At 40.0% G+C, this 27,593-nt stretch overlaps 1 protein-coding gene across 1 annotated transcript; it reads left to right on the top strand.

The window, feature by feature from the left end:
* LOC109844481 (casein kinase 1-like protein 1) lies at positions 1-9,043 on the top strand. The gene is made up of 14 exons (XM_020413536.1): positions 1-124; positions 204-244; positions 2,424-2,493; positions 2,538-2,701; positions 2,788-2,883; positions 2,970-3,040; positions 4,085-4,146; positions 4,316-4,379; positions 4,460-4,544; positions 4,651-4,777; positions 4,874-4,956; positions 5,035-5,098; positions 5,650-5,792; positions 8,578-9,043. The coding sequence occupies exons 1-14, from the start codon at positions 49-51 to the stop codon at positions 8,824-8,826; spliced, it is 1,395 nt and encodes a 464-aa protein (XP_020269125.1). The 5' UTR covers positions 1-48; the 3' UTR covers positions 8,827-9,043.

The following is a 27,593-nucleotide window of genomic DNA, read 5'->3' as shown; positions in this document are numbered from 1 at the left end:
GGGTTAGGGTTGGGGATTTGGGGGGATTAGGGTTGGGGTTTTTTCGTGATGGAGCCTCGCGTTGGGAATAAGTTCCGGCTCGGTCGGAAGATCGGCAGCGGATCGTTTGGGGAGATCTATCTAGGTCAGTTATCAGCGAAAAAGATGAGATTTTGATTACTTTGAATTTTATGTTTTTAATTTTTTGGGTTCTTTCCTATCAGGTACTAATGTCCAGACTAATGAGGATGTGGCCATTAAGCTTGTAAGTGGTGGTTTTAGGTTTCTTTGGGAATTTGCTTCATTGTTGTGGTTGTCACTGTTTATAGAACTGATTAGTTCTTCACTGTGTTTGTTTATTTGGGAAATTTATTGAATATGATGAAGTTGTTTGTAATGTTTCTGGTGTATTTGCTTATTGAGCTTATGTATGTCATGTACTATTGAATTAAGAATAGATTTTGCTTGTTAGTTTGTGGAGGTCCACGTGAAAAGTAGCAAAGTTTCTTTCAATTTTGTTATGTGTGTGTGTGTGTCTTTGAACTCCATGGAGTGAATTTATGCTATGCTGTTGTGGGCAAGAAATATTGGAAAAGTATTCGGAGCACTGATCATCACCCTGATATGTTGGTCGGATTGATATTCCGTATGTACAATATGATAACATGATGTAAAGTTTCACTGTTGTTAATAAGGGACGATAGATTAATAATGATGAACGAAGTGGGGGAGATAGCTCTGAAGGAAACTGAATGGAAGAGTACGACCCATGTGGCCAACCCCAAGAGTTGTCATATAAATGCTTTGTTGTAATTGCTGTTCTGTTATGTACCTTCTAGTGTTGAATTTGAACTTTCCTAGTTGACTACATTTATCAATGTGAACATTGATATGAGTGTTCAGTCAGAAAGATCATATGATCCAGTCACGCTTGCTGTACTGTTGTAACCTTGTTATGAAAGTCTGCAGAACCTGAAACTACGGTCCTTGTTTTGTTAGTGCTATGAACTTATCCTGCATGAGACTTGTGCTATACAAGAACAATATATTAGGCTGTTTTGGCAGGAAATTTTGTCTACTAAAAAGAGGCCTCTTCTGTTGCCCTCGAGATTACTTCCATTGAGATTATTTTCACTTGCGATTATTTTTTCCAAACTTGATATTGCAGTGATAAGAAGCACTCTCTTACTGCCAGTTTAGTCATTGCCAGAGCTAAATGGGTTTTCCTAGTTATTGAGTTTCATGTGACATATTGAATTTGTAATAATTAGAATGCACATGCAGTATATATATGTATATATGCATGCATGTATATGTATGCATCTAAATATATCACCTGTGAATTTATCTTTCAAGAGGCAAGTGATGCTTCAGGGTCTCATTGTTACAATGCCAATCTCACAGACTAATGCAATTTTTTATGAAGACAACAACACACAATCACATCTTACTGTTTAGATCATTAGATTAAATGAAATTTTTGTTCTTTTGTTAAGCTTAGAGTTACCGTCATTTAAATTGGCGCATGCCATGTTGAATACTTGTCAAATGATGAGGTGGCAGTCAAGTCACCATCTTAGTTATACGCTTGTTACAGCGCTGATTATATGCCGGTTTCTCTTGTCAAAGTTAGTTGTTACAACTTACAAACTTTTGTTGGAGATTACATCGACACTGTATGCTATTTCTATCTATTGCCATGAGTTGCATTTGGCTTTCCTAAGGTGTGTTCCCTATGCCTCATCAGACTATGAGAATATGAGTAGGTACTTCATTGATTAAGGTAGACTACTACACATGCTACTTGGTTTACTAGGTTATGGGAAGTACCTCTTTCACACATAGTTCCCATGTCAGAGAAATTTGCTATTTTCCGGCAGACCATTTGTTTAATGTCTTTAGAACAAAGTTTCACTCAGTAACAAGTGACTCCATTATGATGAGGATGATGATGGTGATGATCAATGACAAGAGATCATTATTAATTTGTAATTTGTGCAGAAAAAATGGTGTGCACTTTTTGATTTCTTGGGAGAGGAGTTGAAGTGATATTTGGACTAAGACAATAGTGTTAGCTATGACTATGAACATTGCAGGGAAGATTACACGTTAGGTCTTAGCTAGTGAGAGAAAAGGGAAGGCATCTTACATAAACAGCTTAAATTTGTGTGAGGAGAAGAATTGTCATATATTAGGATAAGCTTTCCATGATATTGTTAGTTGCACTTGATTGGAACAAATGGTGAAAGATGAATAATGAATCTAACCATATTTTATGTTGGTTATTGTTTTACTTTCCTCCAGCAAGTTTTGCTTGCATAATTTTTCTCGTCAAGGTCAATTGTTTTACTTCTACAGTAAAGCTTGCTTCTTATCTATGCTCACAAGAATCCCTTACTGGCAGTAATTGTTGCACTCATATCACAACGTCTTTTCCTTCTCAGGAAAATGTGAAGACCAAACATCCTCAATTGCTGTACGAATCAAAGCTCTACAGGATTTTACAAGGAGGAAGTAAGAAAAATGCTGATTTCAGCTTGTTGTTAATCGTTTTTCAGATATTTGCATATTTGACACAATACCAAATGTCAGATGGTTTGGTGTTGAAGGTGACTATAATGTTCTGGTTATGGATTTGTTGGGACCGAGTCTTGAAGATCTGTTTAACTTCTGCAGTAGAAAGCTGTCTTTAAAGACTGTTCTCATGCTTGCTGATCAGATGGTATACCCTAGCTAATAATATGTCAGCCATTTTAGTATTTCTTATAATGTGAGATTTTGTCCAACTGTCTCATCTTTTTGTGCCAGATTAATCGAATTGAATTTGTTCATTCAAAATCTTTTCTCCATCGAGATATCAAACCTGATAATTTTCTTATGGGTTTAGGGAGGCGGGCTAACCAGGTATGCCATTGAAGGTATATCTAGTTTATTCCTCTTTATGTTACTCAATGCACATCTGACTTCTATTTTATTCTTGCATCCTCCAGGTGTACGTTATTGATTTTGGTCTTGCTAAGAAGTATAGAGATACTTCAACTCATCAACACATTCCATATAGGTAAGACATGGAAGGTACATGACTTCATGTTTTGGAGTGGCATTCTTGCCTCTAAATGCCATTTGTGTTGATTGCTTAGAGCTTGTACTTCGATTTAAAAGTAAAATCTAGTTGTAAGTGATGTTGCATTTCTAACTCGATACTAGTCCTGTGAGTGACTTTGCTGCTATAGCTAATAAGTTTTTATCTCTTTATTAACTATAGATGCATCAACTTTTAAGGATGTGTCTCATGGCAGTTGATGAGATTAGAGAGGATAAAATACTTAAGTAAGAAGCTGAGAGAAACATTAGAATCTAATTGATTTCGTGTTGGTAAGTGAAAAGAAGGATAGCCGAATTTTAACTTGTAAAACTTGGGAAAAAACCAGGGCATGATTCACATTGGCGGGCAAGGAATAGGATAGCCGAATTTTAACTAGTAAAACTTGGGAAAAGATATGGCATGATTCACATTGGCTGGCAAGGAATACTTAGGGGATGTTCATTTTGTTACTAGGATCGATCATTCATCGCCTGTGGAGAAATGGTGGAGTTTGTTCGTGGATTTTAAACAACATAGTCAAGTTGACAAGTATTGTACTGTATTGTACCACGAGCACATGAATGCTTATGGTAAGTCATGTTTGATGGGCTATTAAATTACTGCTGGTTAAAAATGATAGGTATTTTGTTTAATTCAGTTATTAGGTTTTTGTTGTTTATTGAATCCATGCACAGCTTCTGCGAATCTACCTTTTGATTTCCTGTTAAATGATATACCTACATTTTGTAAATGATATGCCTGCATTTTGTATGACATTTCACAATTCTCTATTTCTTATATATTATGATATGCATGCACTATAATGATCCTCTCAAATCATGATTGCATAACTGCTACTTGGTGATCCTCTAACAAATGTTTAATATCTGTATTCTAAATTTATTATGTCAGACCATTTAGTATTAATTATGGTATAAATCTTGTTATCGTGTCTTGATAAAATGATATTCAGATTTTCTACATAACACGCATGTTCTCTAATGTTCATTAAATTTGCAGAGAGAACAAAAACTTGACTGGGACAGCAAGATATGCTAGTGTGAATACACATCTTGGCATTGGTATGTCTAATATATGTATGCAACGTTAACATGAGCTCTCTGATGCGTTTTCTTATTGCTCTTTTGAACTTTATTCTTCTTCACTCCTTTTGCTTTCTATGCTAAATATTTTACTTAGACTTGTATCCTGCTATGGGTTACTGATCTTTGATTTGTATGCATTGGTAAGAACAAAGTCGGAGGGATGATTTGGAATCTCTTGGATATGTTCTCATGTATTTCTTGAGAGGAAGGTGTGACTTCTTAATGTTGTTAGTGCTTCATTTCTTGAGATGTCTTGTTTTATAATTTTACTTTTTGGGGCTCCTTTCAGCCTGCCATGGCAGGGTCTAAAAGCAGGAACCAAGAAACAGAAATATGAAAAGATTAGCGAAAGAAAAGTATCCACATCTATTGAGGTAAAACTCCTTAACAAATATAATTTATAATGACTTTCGCCAGGTAGCTTCCTCTTTTCAGATGCTGAAATATGACTATAAAATGGATGAATCATTATATCTTCAGGCCCTATGCCGTGGTTATCCTTCAGAATTTGCATCATACTTTCACTACTGTCGTACATTACGATTTGATGATAAACCAGATTATCCTTATCTTAAGAGAATATTTCGAGAACTTTTCATTCGTGAAGGTTGGTTGCTGTCTTTTCTTAAATGTAAATTATCCGAAGTGACTTTTTATCACATAATACTGCATTATCATAATAACTCTCATTCTTTATTTACAGGTTTCCAATTTGATTATGTTTTTGACTGGTCAATATTGAAGTATCAGCAGGCACAGGTTGCTAGGGCCCCTCCACGTACTCTTGTGAGTTACAATATTGCCACCATATTGTTTTCTGGATTATCTTTCGTCATATAATTGACTTTTTATGTATTATTTCAGGGTTCTGGTGCTAGCCCTAGCTCCGGGATGCCCCCTGCTATTGCCAATGCTGATCGGCAGTCAGGTAAGTTTTTTGAGTAATAGTGGGGAGTTAAAACTTTAGTGTCAAACAAGTTTTCTTTACTTAAATTTTCATGAAATTTTTAGCCTGCAACATCAGTTGTATCATGATGCATTTAAACAAATTTCTTGATGTGGCTCTTGGGTTTCATTACTTGATAGTGTATCTTTGTTAACATAAATACTAGATCATGGATCAGAAGGGGATCAAGCAGCTTATAACTTTTGAATTTTTTAAAAATTCCAATCAATTCATCAATATTAATATTTTTTGAAGTAAAATCATTGAGTGCCTGTTCACATTAATTTTCATCTGTCACTAAAAAAGTGAAAGCATGCAGAGTGATGCTTGGCCTCTTGATATCATACACAGCATGGTGTAAAGTAGTAGTTACTATTTACCTAATTAAAAATAAATTAAATCTATGGCATAGTTGTAACAAAAGTATAGAAAAGATTTATAAGTAAACCATATTCAACATTTTTTCATCTACAACAATGTTTGCAATTCCTTTCAGATGAAAGGATGATATCTTCTTCTTTTAACTTTGTCAGGAGGTGAAGAAGGAAGGACAAGTGGTTGGCCAGGAGCAGACCTCTCTAGACGGCGAGTTACAGCACCAGCTATCAATGCTGGTACTTTGTCAAAGCAGAAAAGTCCAGCGATAAGTGATTCATCTGCTTCGAGAGAAGCCATGGTAAGCTGGTTTTACCTTATCTTTTAGCAGTTATTATGCTATAGCAATATAAGCTAATGTAAATTTCAAGAATAGTATTGCTTTTTTTTATTCATGGAACATATTATTTATATCATCTACCCTGATACCTTTACTATTATATGATATGAAAATCTTTACATACTATCTAATGCCTTGGCAATTTGATTTGCTAGTCACTACATACAAGTTATTAAAGCTACATGAGAGATTTGGTGACATTATATCAATCTGAAACCTTTCCTACTTTTAGCTCAATGTTTGTTTGTTATTTATCTGTGAATCTTAGTAAAATATATTAGGTTAAAAAAATTAATTTCAATTGGCCAAAAAATGTTTGGTGCAATGAATTTCTGAGTATCTGTACCAAGTGCATAATGATGTTGTTGCAAATAAAACTGTTTGGAGCCTCAAATCTATCAAAATTTTTAATATAAGAAAGCAGTTTGTTTGGAATAATCTGTCATGATATCATCTGTCATCTGCTGCAAAGTTAATGGTAGAGTTTACAGGGTAGCATAACAACTTAAATATAATAAGGCTGAAATACCAATTTAGCCTATAAAGTGATAGCCTCTAACGAATAATTTCTAAAAAGTGACACTGGCGATAATAACACCTATAAATTGACATAGCTAACCACTTAAACCTACTCCGGTCGCCGGAATTTTGATTTGTGCAAAAAATATATATGGATTTTTTCATATATATCCCTCATCTCTCTGATATTTACAAATTTATCATCGAAATTAAAATATTTACATAAAAACCAAACTCTCTCTTTCTTTTCAACCTTTCTCTCTCTCCACTCCCCTCACTTTTCTCCTCACTTTTCTCCATTTCTTTCCTCCACTTCCTCCACTCACTTCTCCACTTTTGGGTTAGTGTTTGAGGGAGAGGGGACACTTCTCCACTTTTGGGTTAGTGTTTGAGGGAGAGGGGAGAGAGAGAGGAAAGGAGAGGAGGAAAGGGGAGGAGAAGACTAAGATGAGAGAATAGAGAGAGATTAAGGGGAGGAATATGGGTGGAGAAGGAGGGAGAGGAGGAGGTAAATGTGAGGATTTTGGGGAGGAGGAAAGAGGAGAGGGAGTAAGAAAGGAGAGAAGAAGAGGATGAAGCAGATGGGGGAGGGGGGGGGTGAGAAGGAAAGGGGAGGAGAGTATTTTGGAAAGAGGAAAGTGGAGATGATGTGATAGATGGGAGAAGAGGAGGAATGAAGGAGATGGTGGGGGGGGGGGAGAGATGGGGTGGGGGGGAGGAAGAGAGATGGGGAGGGAGGGAGGTGGGGGTGGGGGGAGGAAAAAGGATTTTTTTGTAAATATTTAAAAAAAGTGGAGGTAAATATGTAATGTGTGAGAGATATGAGGAGTATAAATGCAAAATATTATACTTTCCGGGCGGTCAAACAAAAATTCCGGCGAGGAAAGTGGAGATGATGTGATAGAGGGGAGAAGAGGAGGATGAAGGAGATGGTGGGGGGGGGGGGGAGATGGGGTGGGGGAGGGGGGGAGAGAAGAGAGATGGGAGGGAAGGGAGGTGTGGGGGGGGGAGAGGAAGAGAGATGGGGAGGGAGGGAGGTGTGGGGGGGGGGGGGGGGAGGAAAAAGGATTTTTTGTAAATATTTAAAAAATTAGAGGGTAAATATGTAAGTGTGAGAGATACGAGGAGTATAAATGCAAAATATTATACTTTCCGCGGTCAAACCAAAATTCCGGCGTCCGAAGTAGGTTAAAGTGGTTAACCGTGTCAATTTATAGGTGTTATTGTTGCCAGCGTCACTTTTTAGGTCTTATTGGTTAGGGTGTGTCACTTTATAGGCTAAATTGGTATTTTAGCCAATATAATAAGGAACTTATTAATGTATTGTTTTGTTGTTTTGGAGTCATTTGAGCAAATAATTTTCATGATTGAGTATTCATGTTAAATTTCACAAAAAACCTCCTTAAATTTGTGGTGTATTGCACAAAAGCCTTAAACATTAGAAATTAAGAAAACATCTAAATCATACAAAACCCTCCTGAACTGTTGGAAATCATCATAAACGGCCTTAATGTGAAGGGTGAAAGGTCTAAACGACCCTTATTACTATCTGCTGATGATAATGCTGACGATAATCTGAAAAGAGGGTAATGTTACAGATATATTAATTACATAAGAGCGTGTGATAAATGAAACTAACCGCAATGTGTTTTAGTGAAAACAAGTTTTGGGGTATTCTCTAATTTATTAAGTTTAGGGGTGATTCATGCAAAGCATTGCAATGTTCAATGGGGAATTGTGAGATTTACCCTAGTTTTTATAGATTCTACATGTTATTCTTGAGTACTTTCTGAAACATTAAGTGAGCCATTTCAAAATAGGCTACAGAATAGTCGTTGATAGCCACTAGATGGCTGGACTCAGAGAAAATTTATGTTCATAAAAATTATGATCATCTTACAATTAGGGGTTTTTAGTAGTACAAGTTCACATTTTCCCCATAAAAAACAGTATTAGGAAATCCAGGGTAAATTGCAGTTAAACCCCATCCCCTCATTTTATTAGCACTTGTTACTCCCAAGTTGTTTATTAACACTTACGTCCCTGGGTTGGTATTTGGAGAAGAAGAAATTGTATATACTCGCCCTTATCAATTGATTGAGGGGTCATAAGTGCTACTAAACGTATAGATGAAGAGAGTTATATGCAAGTTTACCCAAAAATCAAACACAAAATACTACTGTTCATTTGTTTGCAATTCCTGACAGAATACAATAATCACTTGTAGGTATCCAGTTCAACTTTTTTGGGAAGATCAGGCGGTACCTCAAGGCGACCTGCTGCTGCTAGCAGCAGAGACGTGATGATAGGCAGCGAGACTGAACTCTCTCGCCCTCGAACCTCAGAAGCAAGCCCTGGAACTTTCCATAAGTTTTCGAGTGCTCAGAGAAGTTCATCTGTAAGGCTTCCGTCAACCATGAACTACGAGTCCACTCTCAAAGGCATTGAGTCTCTTAATTTAGATAAGGTTAAGTAATAGTTACAAGGAATTATTGCTTTCCTCTCTTTGTAAAAAGAAATATTACACGAAACTGGCAATACTGATAGATATATCGGTGTTGCCCATTTAGGACTGCCACAATTTGATTCTTATTTATGTTTTATTTATTTATTTATGGTTCTTTGTTTTCTAAAGCATTATCTGCGCTTATCTATGTGAGTAATTCATGCAAAAAGGCAGCTTTTGTTAGCGATATCGTTACGGAATTAGGTATGTGCTTGTTTAAAAATGAAGAAAGCTTAGTATATTTGCGTTCTTGATTCCTGTGGTACCTTGCATGTTTCTTGAGAGTTGTACGTACTACAACTCGTGCAATAGTCTAATTTAGAGGCTTGTTCACATGTTTTTGGATCAGCATTAACGCTTAGCTGGAGAGCATGAGGCTTGCCTACTAAAATATGTTTGCTACTAAATTTCTTATCATGTTGAAGTAAATTTGTATAGCTTAACTATGTTATTACCTTGTGATTATTATTATTATTTTTTTTGTAGTGGGGTTGGGGGAAGCCAGTTTGAAGTGATGTATATAATTGGCGGGGAAGGTCTCCTATATACACACCCACAAATTCCAATACAAATTACACGTGCATTGTGATCTCAAAAATGCTTCGCATGTAGGAATACATGGGTCCATCCCCATCCTTCCGCTGTAACAATGCCCTCCACATGGCTCACACAACCTCCTCCTCCTCCTGCGACCTCCGACTTGTCGCCTCCCCGCCTTCCTCCTCGCTCTTCATCCTACACTTCTCTCCCAGAATTATAGTCTTCTTCCACAAGGACTCTTCTCGTCCTCCAAATTTCCCATTATCCTTCTTCGTCTTGATCTTCGACAACCCATCCTTAATTCCGATACTCAAACTCACCGAAATCCTTCTCTTCGACGTGGACCCTGCAGGCTCTGTCGGATATATAGGCCCATGGATTGCCGCTTCAAGCTCCGTTATCCTCTCTTCCGACATCGGTGGGTCCCATTCCTCCTGCTCTGATTCTGGTTCTCGTTCTCCATCGACTTGAGTTGGTTCCTCTTCATTGTTATGATCAGGGGAGGGCGATTTGGGTGAGGTTGTTGAGGGTTTTCGGTTGCAGGTCGCGCATAAGGAGGCGAAGATGGCTATGGAGGCGGCGATGCAGGCGGCGATGAGAGAGAAGGAGAGGGTTGAATGCAAGAAAAGGGTGCCTTCAGAAGAAGGCAGCCTTCGTGCCATCTTTGATGGGAGAGGGATTAGAGGTGAAGCCTGATCTCCATGAAGTATAAGAAACAGAGGGTGTGTTTTTTTTATTGGATGGAGAAGAGAAGAAGTTGGAAGAGTTGTTTTTATGGAGGATTTGTTGTTAAATAACTGAAATTTACTACATGTAGTTAATGATGATGGAAGATGTAAGTTTAGAAAATTTTGACAACTGAATTTAGTATTCCTACATTTGGTTTTATAGAAGATACCAATGTTAGATTTATGTTTAGATGTTACTCCTGAGGATTGAGAGAAGCGAAAGGACATGCGAATATTGCATGATCTAATACAAAAGAAACATGATAAAAGACATGAAAGTGAATAGGTATCCGCAGTTGCAAAGGTTATTCGGAGTAGATGGGGTGGTCGATCCGCATTGAGATTGGAGGCTTTCAAAAGGGAATCAAGAAACCCTATTTTCGACTTAGTTGATATTTTTCTATTTTCCAATTTTTTTTTAAAAATGCCTGTAACATGTTTGACGAAATGCTCGACCTAAGCATATGGCTGACGAGTTGATTAGGAAATTGCTTTCGGCGTTCAGATTAGCGGTTTGCATACAGAACCTTAAAATCTATGCATTTGGAAGTTAGTAAGAATTTACATTCTGGAGCTCCTGTTTTTAAGCTTCTATTACCTTGGTTGTGTTGGGAATTTAACGTCGAAATCCCTAATGCAACAGAAACGCAGAATAGAGAAAGTACACCAAGATTTAACGAGGTTCGGCAACTGCCTACGTCCTCGGGAGCCACACAATAAATTTCTTATTCATCTTAACAAGAAATTACAATTCAGAGCGAATCTCAAACTGAGATTCCTCAATAAATTTCAAGGCTAATACTGTAGCTACAGTAAGATTCCCCCACTTCTTTAAGTACCCCTCTTAAATCACCCCTCTTCTATTTCCCTCTTCTTTAACCCCCCTTTCAATCACGTGAGAGGTGCTGGAGATCAAAGAGAACCCAAGAGAAAAATTTCGCCGCCGCTTGAAGACGAACACGAGGAGGAACTGGGAATAGTCGCCCCCGCCGCCTGGAATCGAAGAGAGAGAGAAAGGGAAAATCTGCAGAACAAGGAGGGCTAGGGTTTCGGTTCCTTTTATAGGGGGGACTTTAGGGCTGGTGATAGGCTGTCGCCAGCCACGCGCGATCTCGCCTGTGTAAAATCCGCCAGCCTCGAACTCGCCTGTGGATTTCCTCGAGCTCGCCTGCTGTTGCGCCCAATTTCGCCTGGAGCTCGACCCGCCTGGAGGAGTCCGCCTGTTTGAGAACTTCGCCTGCAGCGACCACGAACTCGCCTGCTCAAGAGGTCGCGAACCGCAGGACCTCGAGCTCGCCTGCAAGGTTTGGGCTTCACCCCCAAAGCTAACAATCTCCCACTTGGAGACCAAACCGTCGTCAACAGGCTATCTCATCAAGCTCCTTCTCCTGTGTGGCTCCGCCCTCATCACTCATGCATGAAGGCCAACTGAAGTTGCGTACAACTCCAGTTTCTGAACAGTCACCATCTTTGTTAACATATCTGCTGGATTCTTACTTCCTGGAATATTCTCCAGTTTCAACACGTCATCTTCCAGCAGGGATCTGATGAAGTGGCACCGAAGCGCAATATGCTTCGTTCTAGAATGAAATGCGGAATTCTTAGCCAAGTGAATTGCACTCTGACTATCACTGTGCAGAACATTCTTCTCCTGATTGAATCCCAGCTCTGTTAACAAACCCTGAAACCATATTATCTCTTTACTGGCTTCAGTCACTGCAACATACTCAGCTTTTGTAGTGGACAGAGTGACAATCTTCTGTATCTGTGACATCCAACTAACAGCTGTAGTTCCGACAGTGAATACATAGCCGGTGGTGCTTCTTCGGTGATCAACTTCACCTCCAAAGTCTGCATCTACGTACCCTTGCACTTTCACCTCTCTCTTACCAAAGTGCAAACACTTCTGTGTGGTGCCTCGTAGATACCTCAGAATCCACTTGACCGCTTCCCATGCAAACACTTCTGTGTGGTGCCTCGTAGATACCTCAGAATCCACTTGACCGCTTCCCAATGAGTTTTTTCTGGATTCGACATAAACCGGCTGACCACTCCCACTGCATGGCCAATGTCTGGTCTCGTACAGACCATTGCGTACATCAAACTTCCGATAGCTGAGGCGTAAGGGACCTGGGCCATACTCTCTTTCTCTTCTTCTTACTAAGGAGACTGATCCATTGATAGACGAAAATGGCTGGTCAAGGGTGTGCTCACTGGCTTAGCGTCGCCCATGTTGAATCTCTGCAAAATACGGTTGATGTACTCCGCCTGAAATAACTGCAAGAGACCTCTCTTCTTATCTCTCGAGATTTGCATTCCAGGGATCTTCTTCGCTGGACCCAAGTCCTTCATGTCAAACTTCTTTGACAGCTGCTGCTTCAAACTCCTGATATCCTCCATATCTGCTCCTGCAACCAATATATCATCAACATACAGTAGTAGGATGATATAACTGGACTGATATCTTTTGAAGTAGCAACAGTGGTCGGCGTTGCACTTCTGGAAACCTTCCTTGTGCATGAAGCCGTCAAACTTCTTATACCACTGCCTTGGGGCTTGTTTCAGGCCATACAAGCTTTTCTTGAGTCTGCACACCAGGTTCTTCTTCTTTTCTTCTGAGAAACCTTCTGGCTGGTGCATGTATATCTCCTCTTCTAGATCTCCGTGAAGAAACGCCGTCTTCACGTCCAACTGCTCGAGATGAAGATCTTCAATTGCTACAATACCCATCATTGTCCTGATAGTATTTAGCTTCACAACGGGAGCGGAAATATCAGTGTAATCAATTCCTTTCTTCTGCTGGAATCTTTTGACAACTAGCCGGGCTTTATATCTTCTGGAACCATCCTGCTTCTCTTTCACCCGGTACACCCATTTGTTGTGGAGTGCCTTCTTACCCGTGGGCAACTCAGCTAGTTCCCATGTCTGGTTTGAGATGAGAGACTTCATCTCATCTTTCATGGCAAGCTCCTACTTGCTCGCATCTCCACCCTGACAAGTTTCATCAAAGCTTTCAGGCTCCCCACTGTTTGTCAGCAACAGATAGTTCATATATCTCCTGTTGGGTACAGGAGGACGAGAAGATCTTCTTAATATCGGAGCTGATGCATCAGGCTCCTGCGCACCATCTTGTCCAACAAACTCTTCTGTCTGAGGATCTTCTGCATTGGGTTCTTTCGAGAGGTTACTCGGGACATCATCTGCATCTATAAATGTTGACTCGCTCTCTGAGTCATCTGTCTTGTGCATGTCCTTGTACATCACCTTCTCGTTGAATATAACATCTCTGCTCCTGATCACTTTTTTGTTTTCGTTGTCCCAAATGCGGTAGCCGAACTCATCTTCACTATAGCCGATGAAAGTGCATTTCTTTGACTTGGGATCAAGCTTATTCCTGTCTTGATCACTAATATGCACGTAAGCTACACAACCGAAAACTTTAAGATGTGAGAGTTTTACCTCCTTTCTTCACCATACCTCCTCTGGTATTCTGTGCTCCAATGGAACCGATGGACCTCCGTTGATCAAGTAAGCTGCTGTGTTGATCGCTTCTGTCCAGAACTACTTCGGTAGGCCTGACTATACCCGAATGCTTTTGGCTCTCTCTATCAACGTCCGGTTCATCCGCTCAGCTACACCATTTTGCTGAGGCGTGCCAGGCACGGTTCTCTCCATTCTGATCTCGTGCTCATAGCAGAACTTCTTGAATCCGGTGTTTTCATATTCACCGTCATTATCGGTCCTGAGCTTCTTTATTCTCAGACCGGTCTCATTCTCGACCATAACTTTCCATATCCTGAAAGCTTCAAATACTTCTGACTTTTGCCTCAGAAAGTAGACCCATACTTTCCGAGAGTGATCATCGATAAAAGTCACGAAATAGTGTTTTTCACCAATGGACGCGGTGGTGGTTGGTCCCTATACATCTGAGTGAACGAGCTCGGGGTTCTGCCACTTGTCTGAAAGCTAACTCTCTTCTGCTTTCCAAGTATGCATTCTTCACACATATCCATCTCCACTGACTGCAGTCCTGAGAGTTTTCCCTTTGTGTGCATGATTTTTATCCCCTTCTCACTCATATGACCGAGTCTCTGGTGCCACAGCTTTGAAGTCTCATTGCCTGCTGCAACTGAGATCAAACAACGTGCACCTGCTGTCATATACAGGGTACCAGTCTTCTTGTCTCGGGCAATCGTCATTGCGCCCTTTGAGATCTTCCAATCATCTCCATGGAAGGTCGTAGTGTATCCTTCGCCAGCCAACTGGCCTACGGATATTAAATTCTTTCTCAGATCGAGAATATGCCTGACATCCTTCAGCTCCCATACTGACTCGTTCAACTTAATTTTCACCACACCTTTGCCCACAATAGCACACGGTTGATCATCACCAAGATATACATATCCAAGATTTCCGGGAATATACTTCTCAAAGAATTCTTTTTGAGAAGTAGTATGGAACGATGTTCTTGAATCTAACACCCAAGATTCCTCCTTACTCTCCAAAGAGCATATCAATGCGTCGTCTCCTCCTGAGGTGGAGGTGACATTCACCTCTGCCTTCGCCTCCTTCTCCTTCTGTGCACTCTTGTACTGATTCTTGTAATGCCCGGTCTTTCCACAATTCCAACACTCGATAGCCTTCGAGTTGTTGCTTGGATTCCTTGACTTGGACCTCCTGTCCTTTGATCTACCTCTGTAGTTTGATTTGCCCCGTCCGTTTCCTCTGGTTGAATTTCTACCTCTTGATTCTGTATGCAATACTGAAGATGTTGTACCTTCACTCGATTCTCTCCGTCGGATCTCCTCACTGAGAACCAGATCACGAACGTCGTCGAACTTCAACTTGGTGCTTCCCAACGAGCTACTCACAGTTATGACTGTAGCGTTCCAGCTCTCTGGGAGGGAAGACAACAATATTAACGCCCGAACTTCTTCATCAAACTCAATTTCAACTGAACTTAATTGGGTTGTGACCGTGTTGAGTTCATTGAGGTGTTGTGCTACTGACGCGCCTTCCGCCATTCTCAGATTGAATAACCGCCGCATCAAATGAACTTTGTTCGCGGCTGATGGCTTCTCATACATGTTTGAGAGTGCTTCCATAAGACCCGTCGTGGTCTTCTCCTTCGCTATGTTGAACGCAACATTGCGAGTCAACATCAATCTGATAACACCGATGGCTTGTCTGTCTAGAAGGTTCCACTCATCTGCCTTCATCGAATCTGACTTCTTCCCCGATAGTGGTTGATACAGATTTTTCTGATACAGATAATCCTCTATCTGCATTTTCCAGAATCCGAAATCTGTTCCATCAAACTTCTCAAGTCTCATTTTTCCTTCATCTGCGGCCATGGCTCCCACTTGAATCTGACTTCCTCTAGATCGTTTCACGCTCTGATACCAGTTGTTGGGAATTTAACGCCGAAATCCCTAATGCAACAGAAATGCAGAATAGAGAAAGTACACCAAGATTTAATGAGTTTCGGCATCTTCCTACGACCTCGGGAGCCACACAATAAATTTCTTATTAATCTTAACAAGAAATTACAATTCAGAGCGAATCTCAAACTGAGATTCCTCAATAAATTCCAAGGCTAATACTGTAGCTACAGTAAGATTCCCCCACTTCTTTATGTACCCCTCTTAAATCACCCCTCTTCTATTTCCCTCTTCTTTAAACCCCTCCTTTCAATCACGTGAGAGGTGCTGGAGATCAAAGAGAACCGAAGGGAAAAATTTCGCCGCCGCTTGAAGACGAACACGAGGAGGAACTGGGAAATATATAATACACATAGTAAATAAATTGTTATCATCAAAATTAAATCTTGGGGACAAGATATCCAACATTTATGAAGAAAATTTAATGTTATAATGCTTCTAAATTGTTGAATGAGGTTGTTTTATATTTGTATGTATGTTTATATTTAGCTGCTATGCCTTATGGATTCACGAGGGCGTATAAATTTTACAAATATGGCCTATCCTTCGATGCCAAACTGTAGAGATTTATAATTATGCAAAAGTTCCATAGCTTGGGATGAAATATTTCGTAGCTATTATGAAATTTACATTCATTCAGAACCTTCATAATGGTGATGTTATGCTTGTAAATTATGAGTTAAGATTGACTTTGATTTTTCTTTTTGACTACCATGCCATAAAGATTTAAAATGGCATATGAATTTAACCAATGAGCCCTCTTATTCTATAATAATAAAAAAAACTGCAAAGATTTGACTGACATTTCAGGCTGTGCTTTACATGAGACTGATGACAGCTCTCCAGTTTATTTTGGGTGTTTTTTTAAGGATGGACTGTTATTGCAAAGCTAGAGAAAGTTGGAGTCATGGTAATAGCATTGTGTATATTGTGGATTAAAAAATGATAATTGTACTGTAAATTTTATACTACTAATTGTTGGAAATTTATCAAATAATTAAGATTATAGCATGTAGATAAATCCAAAAAAATAAACAATTAAAACTGACCTGATCGGGAGCAGTCGTGTATTCACTGCCCTAGAAGATTGAGAACCCGCCTATCGCCCTGGCGCAGATGGTTCCCTTCCCCTAGCGGTAAAAACCCCCGGAAACGGCCCGGCCTCTGCACTCGGGCGAGAGTGCAGAGCTTCAGCTCAGATGAATGAAGTTGCCCATAAAAAACTAAAATGTAGATGAAAATAATATGTAGGGGAGAGAAGAAAAACAAGAGAAACTTGTTGTATATTTTTCCTTATTATTTTGAGCTCAACATATGGATATATATATAGGGTTGGAAAAGACGTTACAAAACCCGTAATTAATTCCGTAACGTTCGTCATAAATTTTGTAACGTTCCCCATAATTATATGGCCGTTACACATATTTTTAATTGCTAATTAAAACATGTTTTAATTACAAAAATTTATTATTATTCATGAAGGCAAAATTGTCTTTTCTTAACAAAATATCTAACAGTCCCCCCCAAAAGGCAATATTGACTGAAAACTTAAAAATCAATAAATAAATTAATAAATCACAAAATGAAAATAGGTTGGGCAACCTTTCGTATCGTGAATTCGGGAGAGGTAGCTTTCGGCTTTGAACCTTTCCTTAGTGAGTTCATCGCCACCTGAGGGACATAATGGACTAGGCCTTGAATTAGGCCCCTTTAATCAGGTATTGATGAAAACACACACAATACGCTTCATCTATTGAGCAAAGCGGGTTGAGCGTTAAAGGCCATGCTCACAATAAACCGACTCATGAGAGTTTCTAGGGGTTAGCCCAGCCCCCCCTAACCGCGGCCATCACGGTTCCTCTCACGTAGGTAAGTCCTCAAAGGGTACTACAGCTGTTTATTTAATACCCCCCACAATACACGCGTTGGACTTATTAAGAGTAAAACTCAGCCTAGCCAGCTGTATCATAAGAGCATCGTCATCATAGAGAAGGGGTAGTAGCAAATGCTACATAATGATATATAAATATATCTAGGTCGATGCTCCACACGAGTGTCACTAGTCCAGCTTGTTTCTACCACATTGAACCGACATTGGGACTACGTCTCCAAATAAGGGTTGGGTTGCCGCTGTCAGTGACCTCATCTATGGGCTTAACCCCATCTCCCTCGATGAATCCAGAACCACACTCCTGGATAATCCCTTAGTCAAAGGGTCATCAAGATTCTTTTCACAGACTTTACAAAGTCTAGAATCATAACTTTGCCTAGCAGGCGTTGTATTTATTTATCAAGTTCTTATTTTGTAATTAGTCCATCATATTGTTTGAAATTGACATTAGGTCATGATCTATGATCATAAAAGATCATAGTCTATGTCTGAAGAGATTGACCTTAATATCTGAACATTTCAAACTAATGTGGAACTAAAAATTCTGCAGTTATGCATATGCACATACATGAATGAAATTAATAATAGATACATGCAGAGCATAATAGGATTTCGTATCTTAAAATATATTTTCGTATCTTAAAATATATTTCATACTTCATAATTCAAATGCATAAAATTTTTAAAATTCTTCTATTATAAGAGGTTACAAATTGGTTGCCTACAAAGGAGACCGTCCAAATTTAAATCGGTTGCCTACAAATGAGACCTTCCAAATTTAAATTGGTTGTCTACAAAGGAGACCTTCCAAATTTATGTTGCCATTTTCTAGTACCACCTCTTATACAAATAATAATAATAATAATAATAATAATAATAATTGTACATACGTGCTTTAAAATTTTCAAGTGCATTCTTGCATAAAACCTTACAATTAATCATGTAACAAATGCAAGTTATCCAAAAGACGTACATATGAACATTTATTGCAATATCCATCATAATGCAATAAAAGAGATTGACTTTACATTTGAAGATTTGAAATATAATCCACCGTATAAAATAGAATTTTAACAAATGCACCTCTTTGATTTGGTTCGCTCATATATTGATCATTTATCATTAGGCAATATATGATGCAAGAAACGTAATTAAATAAATGTATATGAATTTTTACATAATTTCGGTCCTCTTATTCCAAACCAAAAACTCCTAAAGTGAAAAGATTAAAGTTTTACCCGGGTAGTTAGCCAGGTAAGGATAGTAATAGAGGTTGATCAAAGATCAATTAAGTACCTCGTTCCTTGCAGAGCGTGTTACGCAATCCTTAAACCTTTCCTTAGACACCAACTAATCCAAGAAAACTTGAATCGGTTCACTCAATGAGTTTTTGTTCCTTAACAGTATATATAAACTTTAAATTATTTTCTACAAGCATTTAATTTGCCTAGCAATTATACTGCAAACATATGTTGGATAAGGCCGAGGAGGGGTTTACCTATTGATGTTCGAACCTCATGATTTTTATGTCTTGAGAGTAAAAACATATCTGCTGTAGACAACTGCCACAGAAGTTGCTGAACAAATTTGCATTCACTTTTACCACCTTCTGTACTAAGCTTATTAGATGCATAAATACACTAAAGTATGGAATTATTAATAGAAGGCACCATATTATTGATAGCTTAAAGAAATGAAAGCATTAAACCATGAACAAATCCAGATATTTCAAAGCATCTATGCATCCAGAGTTTGTTCTCTTTATTCTTGTCAAAACCATGTATATGAAATTTTCAAGGAAAAAAAATATATACTGCTACAAATTTTATAGGCATGTTTCATTGAACATTACAAATGCGTGCACATTAAATTCACAAAAAATTTACTTGATACGCTGTGGCTAGTCCTAAGCCATATAGAGTCCGAACTTTATGAACGATGTCACTGAAATACACATTATTATATGTTGTGTCATAAGATTAAGAGTCACATGAGCATTTATAACAATCACTTATAAAGACCTCAATGTAACAAAATTAAAATGACAGTAACATGACAGAAACAAATAATAATAATAACAATGATGCACATTGCAAATTTACTGAAAAGTAATGTAGGTCTTATGAGTACAATAAGACACTGAAAAGTATGGGAAACCTGGACTTCACTTCATGAACCAAACTCGCAATTTTAGAAAAGTACGCATATAGTGTTATATTGAGAAAACTTTTCACAGATTAAGAACCTTGAGTCTCAAGCCTATTGCAACTCCAGAATCAAAACGAAAAAGGTACATATGTTATTCCGTACAAAGATCTACAAGAACCTTCTGAAATTACTTTGATTCAATATTATGTATGATTAGATAATTAAACTATTGAAGTTAAAAAGAACAGTTTTATAAAGAACTAATTCTAACATAAATATTGTCTTTACTGAAAACATGTGCATGGCATATGAAACAGAAGCTATGAACATGGAGATAACCGTCTCTAAAAACCTAATTCTCAATCTTCTAGATTGTTGGAAATTTATCAAATAATTAAGATTATAGCATGTAGATAAATCCAAAAAAATAAACAATTAAAACTGGCCTGATCGGGAGCAGTCGTGTATTCACTGCCCTAGAAGATTGAGAACCCGCCTATCGCCCTGGCGCAGATGGTTCCCTCCCCCTAGCGGTAAAAACCCCCGAAAACGGCCGGCCTCTACACTCGGGCGAGAGTGCAGAGCTTCAGCTCAGATGAAGGAAGTTGCCCATAAAATAAAACTAAGATGTAGATGAAAATAATATGTAGGGGAGAGAAGAAAAACAAGAGAAACTTGTTGTATATTTTTCCTTATCATTTTGAGCTCAACATACAGATATATATATAGGGTTGGAAAAGACGTTACAAAACCCGTAATTAATTCCGTAACGTTCGTCATAAATTTTGTAACGTTCCCCATAACTATATAGCCGTTACACATATAAATAATTGCTAATTAAGACATGGTTTAATTATAAAAAATTTATTACTATTCATGAAGGCAAAATTGTCTTTTCTTAACAAAATATCTAACATGTTCAGCTTCTGTCCGCCGTGGCATTTGTTTCCCTGAACTCTACAACTAATTCTCACCCAAATAATTGTGTTTTTATGTGCATGGAATAACAAACTTGCTTGACCATGTACACAGGCGAGCGTAGTTGTGGTTTCACTGCTAATGAAAGAGAACGTGTTGGTTTCGCTGTTCTCTCATTTCTACTGTGGTGGTGGAAGCCTAGTTGTTTCATGTCCACTGTCCTTTTCGGCCTTCGATTGCGCCTAACTGTGGATCCATGGGTTGCCGTTGGACTTCAACAAAAGCCCCGGAGGTTTCTTTTGTTATGCAATAAGAAGGTAAGTATTGAATCTGTTAAATATGTTAGCTGTGTGAACGTGGACAAGAATCAAGGCCCACCCGAACATCAATTGTTTCGTGGACAACAATCAAGGCCCACCCAAACATCAACTATATATAAAGTTGATTTCCCCCCCTAGGTTTTGAGTGCGAAGGAGGCTGGGTGTAGGTGTGCGGCTACAGTAGCAATGAGTCCTTTTTGCTTGGCGGCTGCAAGGGCTTGGTGCAGAGGGTTTTTTGTGGTGTGTTGCGGCTACAGAGAAGGTGCAAAAGAAAAGAAAAGAAGAGGCTTTTCTTTTAGGGGTTTTTTTTTGTGCATTCTTTTTTGAGAGAGATTTTGTGAGGGATTTGAGAGTTTGTTTGAGGGTTTAGATTGAGTGATTGTAAACCCTAGTTGTATTCTCTCCCTCTATTAGTAAATTTTCCCCCTCCTTGCCCCATGGACGTAGGCAATTTGCCGAACCACGTAAAAATTGGTTGTACTGCTATTTGTGTGATTTGTAATAGCTTTTTAGGTTTCCTCGACGCGCAGTCCTAGAGCTGACGAGAGGAAGAGCTAATATCCCACTTTGATGGGATATTAGGCTTCAGATTCTTGTTCCCTTTGAGAAACAAGAATTCTTATTGCGACCTGACTCTCTTGTTGTGCTGCCGAAGTGCTGCCGAAATTTCCGCTGCGCGCAACAAGTGGTATCAGAGCCCAGATTTCAGATCTAGGGTTTTTTGGTGGAGGAAGATTCTTGTGTGAAGCTTAGTTCTTAGAGTTCTCGGCTTCGGTGGAGATAGCATTAGGAGTTGCCGTTGGAGATTTCACTTTCCTCGTGTGGTTAGGAAATCTATTTGGAATCCGATCTAGGGTTCAGTTGGGTGGTTCCTAATTTTTATCAAATTTGTTGTTTCTCTACAATTTGGAGTTAGTTTGCAATGGGAGAAGAAGGTGAAAGCAGCAAGTCAATGGCGAGTACAATACAAGTTGGTTTTCAGAACACTAAGATTAGTGTGGTGAAGTATGACGGAAAAATCAACTTTGGTTTGTGGATGAGCGACGTACAGGATGCGCTCAATGCTTAGAATTTGGAAGAGACCATCATGGTCCACGAGAGACCACCTAAATATGATGAGGCGGTATGGGAGAAAATGAATAGGAACGCTTGTGGGGTGATCAGGTCCTGTTTGGAATAGGAACTAAAATATGATGTGATTGGGGTGACGTCTGGAATGAAGATGTGGGAAATTCTCAACAATAAGTATCTCACAAAGAGTGTTGAGAACAGGTTGCACTTGCTGTGAAGACTCTTCAGATTTCAGATGTCCAGAGGCACCTCACTAGCGGCTCATGTGAACAACTACACTAAGTTGTTGTCGGACTTGGCGAATGTTGATGAGAAGATATCAGATGAGTACAAGACGATTATTTTGTTGGGTTCCTTACCCGATGAGGAGTATGATACCTTCGTGCTCACTTTGTTGAACGTGAGATCTTCTATCAGCTATAGTGAAGTGACTAATGCTTTGACCAATTATGATTTGAGGAGGAAGGACAAGAAGACTTCCCGTGCTAGCACTTCAGGCGAGGCCTTGTCGACGAGAGGTAGAAGCCCATATCCGAAAGGTGGTAATAGAGGAAGGTCAAAGTCAAGAAGCCGCCACCATTAGCAAAGAACCAATGTGCATTTTGCAAGGAGCAGGGACATTGGAAGAGCGACTTCCCGAAGCTCAAGGAGAAAGAGAATGACAAGAAAAAGGGCCCGAAGGCCAATGAGGTGAATATTGCGAAAGGCGATGAGTCCGATGATTCGTGTTTTTCTCTACTGATTACTCCGGAGGTGAACCATGTGGATGCATCAGATTGGATGCTTGATTCCGGTGCTACTTTTCATGTGACCCCTAGGCGAGACTGGTTTGCATCTTTTGAGAAAGTCGACAGGGGCGTTGTTGTCATGCGAAATGATCAATCCTGTGGCGTTTGTGGGATATGTACCGTGCGGATTAGGATGCACGATGGAGTAGTCCGTGAGTTGAAAGAGGTGAGATTTGCTCCTCAACTGAAAAAAAATCTTATCTCAGTTGGAGCTTTGGAGGCGAAGGGATTCAAGGTGACTTTCGAAAATGCTGTAGCGAAGGTTACTAAGGGGTCATTGGTGGTGATGAGGGGAGTCCGCAATCGGAATTTGTATTATCTGAAGGGAAGCACCGAGATTGACCAGGTTGCTTCGGCTATTTTAGAAGCGGACATGAGCAGACTTTGGCACTATAGATTGGGGCACACAGGTAAAAAGTCACTGCAGACATTGTGCAAGTAGGGGCTATTGAAGGGAACCAAGAGTGGGAAGATTGAGTTCTGTGAGCACTGTGTTCTTGGCAAGAAGACAAAGGTGAAGTTCGAGACTTCTATTCATCAGACGAGGGGTATCCTGGACTATGTGCACACAGACATTTGGGGTCCCACCAAGACTGTATCACTTGGTGGTAGACATTGGTTCATCACTTTTGTAGATGACTATTCTAGGCGATGTTGGGTGTACACCATGACGAAGAAGAGTGAAGTCCTAGATTTGTTTGTGGAGTGGAAGAAGAGATTAGAACTGCAGACTGGGAGAAAGATCAAGACGTTGCGATCCGACAACGGTGGTGAGTATACTTCAGACCCCTTTTTGCAGCTATGTCAAGACGAGGGCATAGAGAGACACTTCATGATTAGTCATACACCGCAGCAGAATGAGGTGACAGAGAGATTAAATCGGTCTTTACTAGAGAAGATCCGATGCTTATTATCGCAGAGTGGTTTGGAGAAGATCTTTTGGGCCGAGGTACTTACATATGCGAGCCACCTCATTAATAGGCTGCCTTCATCTGCGATTGAGGGGAAGACCCCTATGGAGATGTGGTCGGGAAATCCAGCACATGACTATGACCAGCTCAATGTATTTGGGTGCCCTGCATATTATCATGTTAGAACTGATAAATTAGAACCTCGAGCTAGGAAGGCCATATTTGTAGGATTCAAGCGTGGTGTCAAGGGATACAAGCTTTGGGATCCAGTGGATAAGAAGATTGTGCTGAGTAGGGATGTCACATTCGATGAGGCTTCTATCTTGAAGTTTTCCAGCTCTCATCAGGTAGAGAACGACCCGACGGAGGAGATATCGCAGGTGGTGGAGATCGATGCAGCTCCACATTATCCAGATGGTACAGTATCCATGCATGTGCCGACTGAGGTGACGCCAGGCGAGCACGATGGTGACACGGAGGATACGAGTACAAATGTGCAGGATCAGGAACCGACGGCTCAGGTTCAGGATTCTATTGCTGTTCGGAGACAGAGGAGAAACATACAGATGCCAGCACGATATGCCGACACAGTTGCGTATGCACTTCCGGTGGAGAGTATCGATGAGTTGGTACCTACTATATTCAGAGAGGTCGAGCAGAGTTCGGAGGCTGATTCGTGGCAGGTGGCTATGCAGGAGGAGATGGAATCTCTTCATAAGAACGATACATGGGAGCTTGTTGAGCTTCCAAAAGGGCGGAAGGCAATTGGTTGCAAGTGGGTATACACGAAAAAGGAGGGTATTGAGGGCACTCCATTGAGGTTCAAAGCTAGGTTGGTTGCGAAGGGCTATGCACAGGAGGAAGGTATTGACTATAATGAGGTTTTCTCTCCGGTGGTGAAGCACTCTTCGATTCAGATTTTGCTAGCTTTGGTGGCACAGTATGGTTTGGAGTTAGATCAGTTGGATGTGAAGACAACATTTCTTCATGGTGATCTTGATGAATAAATATATATGACTCAGCCATTAGCATTCTTAACTGCAGGGAAGGAAAAATTAGTTTGCAAACTGAAGAAATCGCTATACGGTTTGAAGCAGTCTCCTCGACAGTGGTATAGGCGATTCGATGGTTTTATGATTGGTTATTCGTACACTCGGAGCCAGTTTGATCCTTGTGTATATTTTCGCAAGTTGAAAGGAGGTGCGTACATTTATTTGTTGCTCTATATCGATGATATGTTGGTTGCTTCTATTTTCAGGTCGGCTATAGATGAGTTGAAAGTTCAGCTTTCAAATGAGTTTGAGATGAAGGACTTGGGTGAGGCGAAGCGCATTCTAGGGATGGAGATCGGTAGAGACAAGAAGAAGGACAGAATTTGTTTGACATAGATGGCTTATTTGAAGAAGGTTCTACAGCGATTCCATGTTAGCATGTATACGAAGCCAGTTAGTGTACCTTTGGCTTATTTGAAGAAGGTTCTACAGCGATTCCATGTTAGCATGTATACGAAGCCAGTTAGTGTACCTTTGGGAGCCCATTTGAAGCTTTCAGCTGGTCTTTCACTGAAGTCAGTTGAAGATCGAAAGTTGATGTCGAAGACTCCATATGCGAGTGCGGTTGGGAGCTATATGTATGCGATGGTATGTACGAGGCCAGATTTGTCACATGCGGTAAGCATGGTTTCGAGATACATGCATGATCCAGGAGTGGGTCATTGGGACGCCGTGAAATGGATTTTGAGGTACATTCGAGGTACGCTCAATGTTGGTTTAGTTTATGAGCGGGACACTACAGGTGGGCAGCTATGCATTGGCTATGTTGATTCGGATTATGCCGGGGATTTGGATAAGCGCCGGTCTACGATGGGGTATGTGTTCACTTTGACCCGTGCACCGGTGTGTTAGAGATGCACCTTACAGTCGACGGTGGCTTTTTCTATGACGGAGGCAGAGTATATGGCAGTTACGAAGGCTGTGAAGGAGGCTATTTGGCCTCGAGGAATTTTGGAGGAACTTGGTATATCGCAGAGGTCCGTCACTATTCATTGTGATAGCATGAGTGCTATCTATTTGACGAAGAATCAGGTTTTTCATGCGAGAACGAAGCACATTGATGTTCGTTATCACTTCGTTCAGGATGTTCTTGAAGATGGCAATGTGGAGATTGTGAAAGTCCACACGAAGGATAATCCGGCAGATATGCTCACTAAGGTGGTTCCGAGCAACAAGTTTGATCATTGTCGAGACTTGTTGCACATTCGTGATTGTTGAGGCCGTTGGCGGCCATTTGGATGAACTACGTTCGGCTTGATTCCTTGGGCAAGAGGATACGTAGGCAGTCTTTCAGATGCAACCGGTTTGGATTAGTTGATTTTGATGGGGGTGAGATTGTTTGGACTCTCGTTCGGGTTCTCAACTTGTTATGGATTGAGTTCGATATTTGGTTGCTTTGGTGTCGGCTCAGTTTTGGGAAAACTTCACCGAGGTGGAGAATTATGAACGTGGACAAGAATCAAGGCCTACCCGAATATCAATTGTTTCGTGGACAACAATCAAGGCCCACCCGAACATCAACTATATATAAAGTTGATTTTTTCCCTAGGTTTTGAGTGCGAAGGAGGCTGGGTGCAGGTGTGCGGCTACAGTAGCAAGGAGTCCTTTTTGATTGGCGGCTGCAAGGGCTTGGTGCAGAGGGTTTTTTGTGGTGTGTTGCGGCTACAGAGAAGGTGCAAAAGAAAAGAAAAGAAGAGGTTTTTCTTTTAGGTTTTTTTTGTGCATCCTTTTTTGAGAGAGATTTTGTGAGGGATTTGAGAGTTTGTTTAAGGGTTTAGATTGAGTGATTGTAAACCCTAGTTGTATTCTCTCCCTCTATTAGTAGATCTCCCCCCTCCTTGCCCCATGGACGTAGGCAATTTGCCGAACCACATAAAAATTGGTTGTACTGCTATTTGTGTGATTTGTAATAGCTTTTTAGGTTCCCTCGACGCGCAGTCCTAGAGCTGACGAGAGGAAGAGCTAATATCCCACTTTGATGGAATATTAGGCTTCAGATTCTTGTTCCCTTTGAGAAACAAGAATTCTTATTGCGACCTGACTCTCTTGTTGTGCTGCCAAAGTGCTGTCGAAATTTCCGCTGCGCGCAACAAGCTGTATGCCCAGTATTGCTTATGCTGGACTTAGCAATGCAAGTGCATGATACAAATGGTCTTATAAGATCTACCATCTCTAATGCCAGGTCTCATCATTTTTTTCTGTAGGATTCAGCTAAAACTTAAATCACACCCACATGAAAACACTCGGTTATCCTTTCGTTGTGTTTTTGCATTTGTTTCTTGATAATCGTTTTGTTTCCTCGATGGATCAATGTATTCCAAGATGCATTAAGTTGTGCATGCATGTCTTTGCCTAGATATTCCGAGCAGCATAATTCATGTCCATCTCCATGATTTTTTAATTCATCATATCGTTTTTCTTCCTTTTTGTTTAATGTTATGAATTAGATCTCTTATCAAAACTATTGTATGTCTAGATCCTCCATAGTTATGATTTTTGATGTAATTATTTCGAGAATTCTGGGCAATAAGTTCGGAAGTTTTCACCTATCCTTCAAAAAGTTCAAAATTTTCACTTAAACCCCCAATGAGTTTGAAATGTACTAATTTATGTAGTGGTTGCGACACACACACACCCGCGCGCGCGCGCGCGCACGCGCGCGCACACACACACACACACACACACACACATATATATATATATATATATTTTATACTATATATATACTATAATAATATAATATATATATATGGGTATGCCTTGGTACCAAGCACAAAAAGTTGTGCTCTGGTGATATGTCATATCCCCTCCACGTCATTCAAATGTGGACCACATTCCACAGGACGGTAATCGATGGATGAAGATGTGACACTATCCACTACCAAGCACAAATTTGTGCTTGGTACCAAGCCTTACCATAATTTCTCTC

The sequence above is a fragment of the Asparagus officinalis genome, chromosome 6 (genome assembly GCF_001876935.1).
Source record: "Asparagus officinalis chromosome 6, Aspof.V1, whole genome shotgun sequence".
Lineage (NCBI taxonomy): Eukaryota > Viridiplantae > Streptophyta > Magnoliopsida > Asparagales > Asparagaceae > Asparagus > Asparagus officinalis.
The sequence above is the reverse complement of the archived record's forward strand: the minus strand, read 5'-3'. Positions and strand labels throughout refer to the sequence as shown.

Bases quoted from the DNA above. Each gene is read 5' to 3' on its own strand.
- LOC109844481 (XM_020413536.1), top strand. From the start codon at position 49: ATGGAGCCTCGCGTTGGGAATAAGTTCCGGCTCGGTCGGAAGATCGGC. The intron at 3,041-4,084 runs GTAAGACATGGA...TTAAATTTGCAG, and splicing joins CATCAACACATTCCATATAG to AGAGAACAAAAACTTGACTG. The intron at 4,380-4,459 runs GTGTGACTTCTT...GGCTCCTTTCAG, and splicing joins ATGTATTTCTTGAGAGGAAG to CCTGCCATGGCAGGGTCTAA.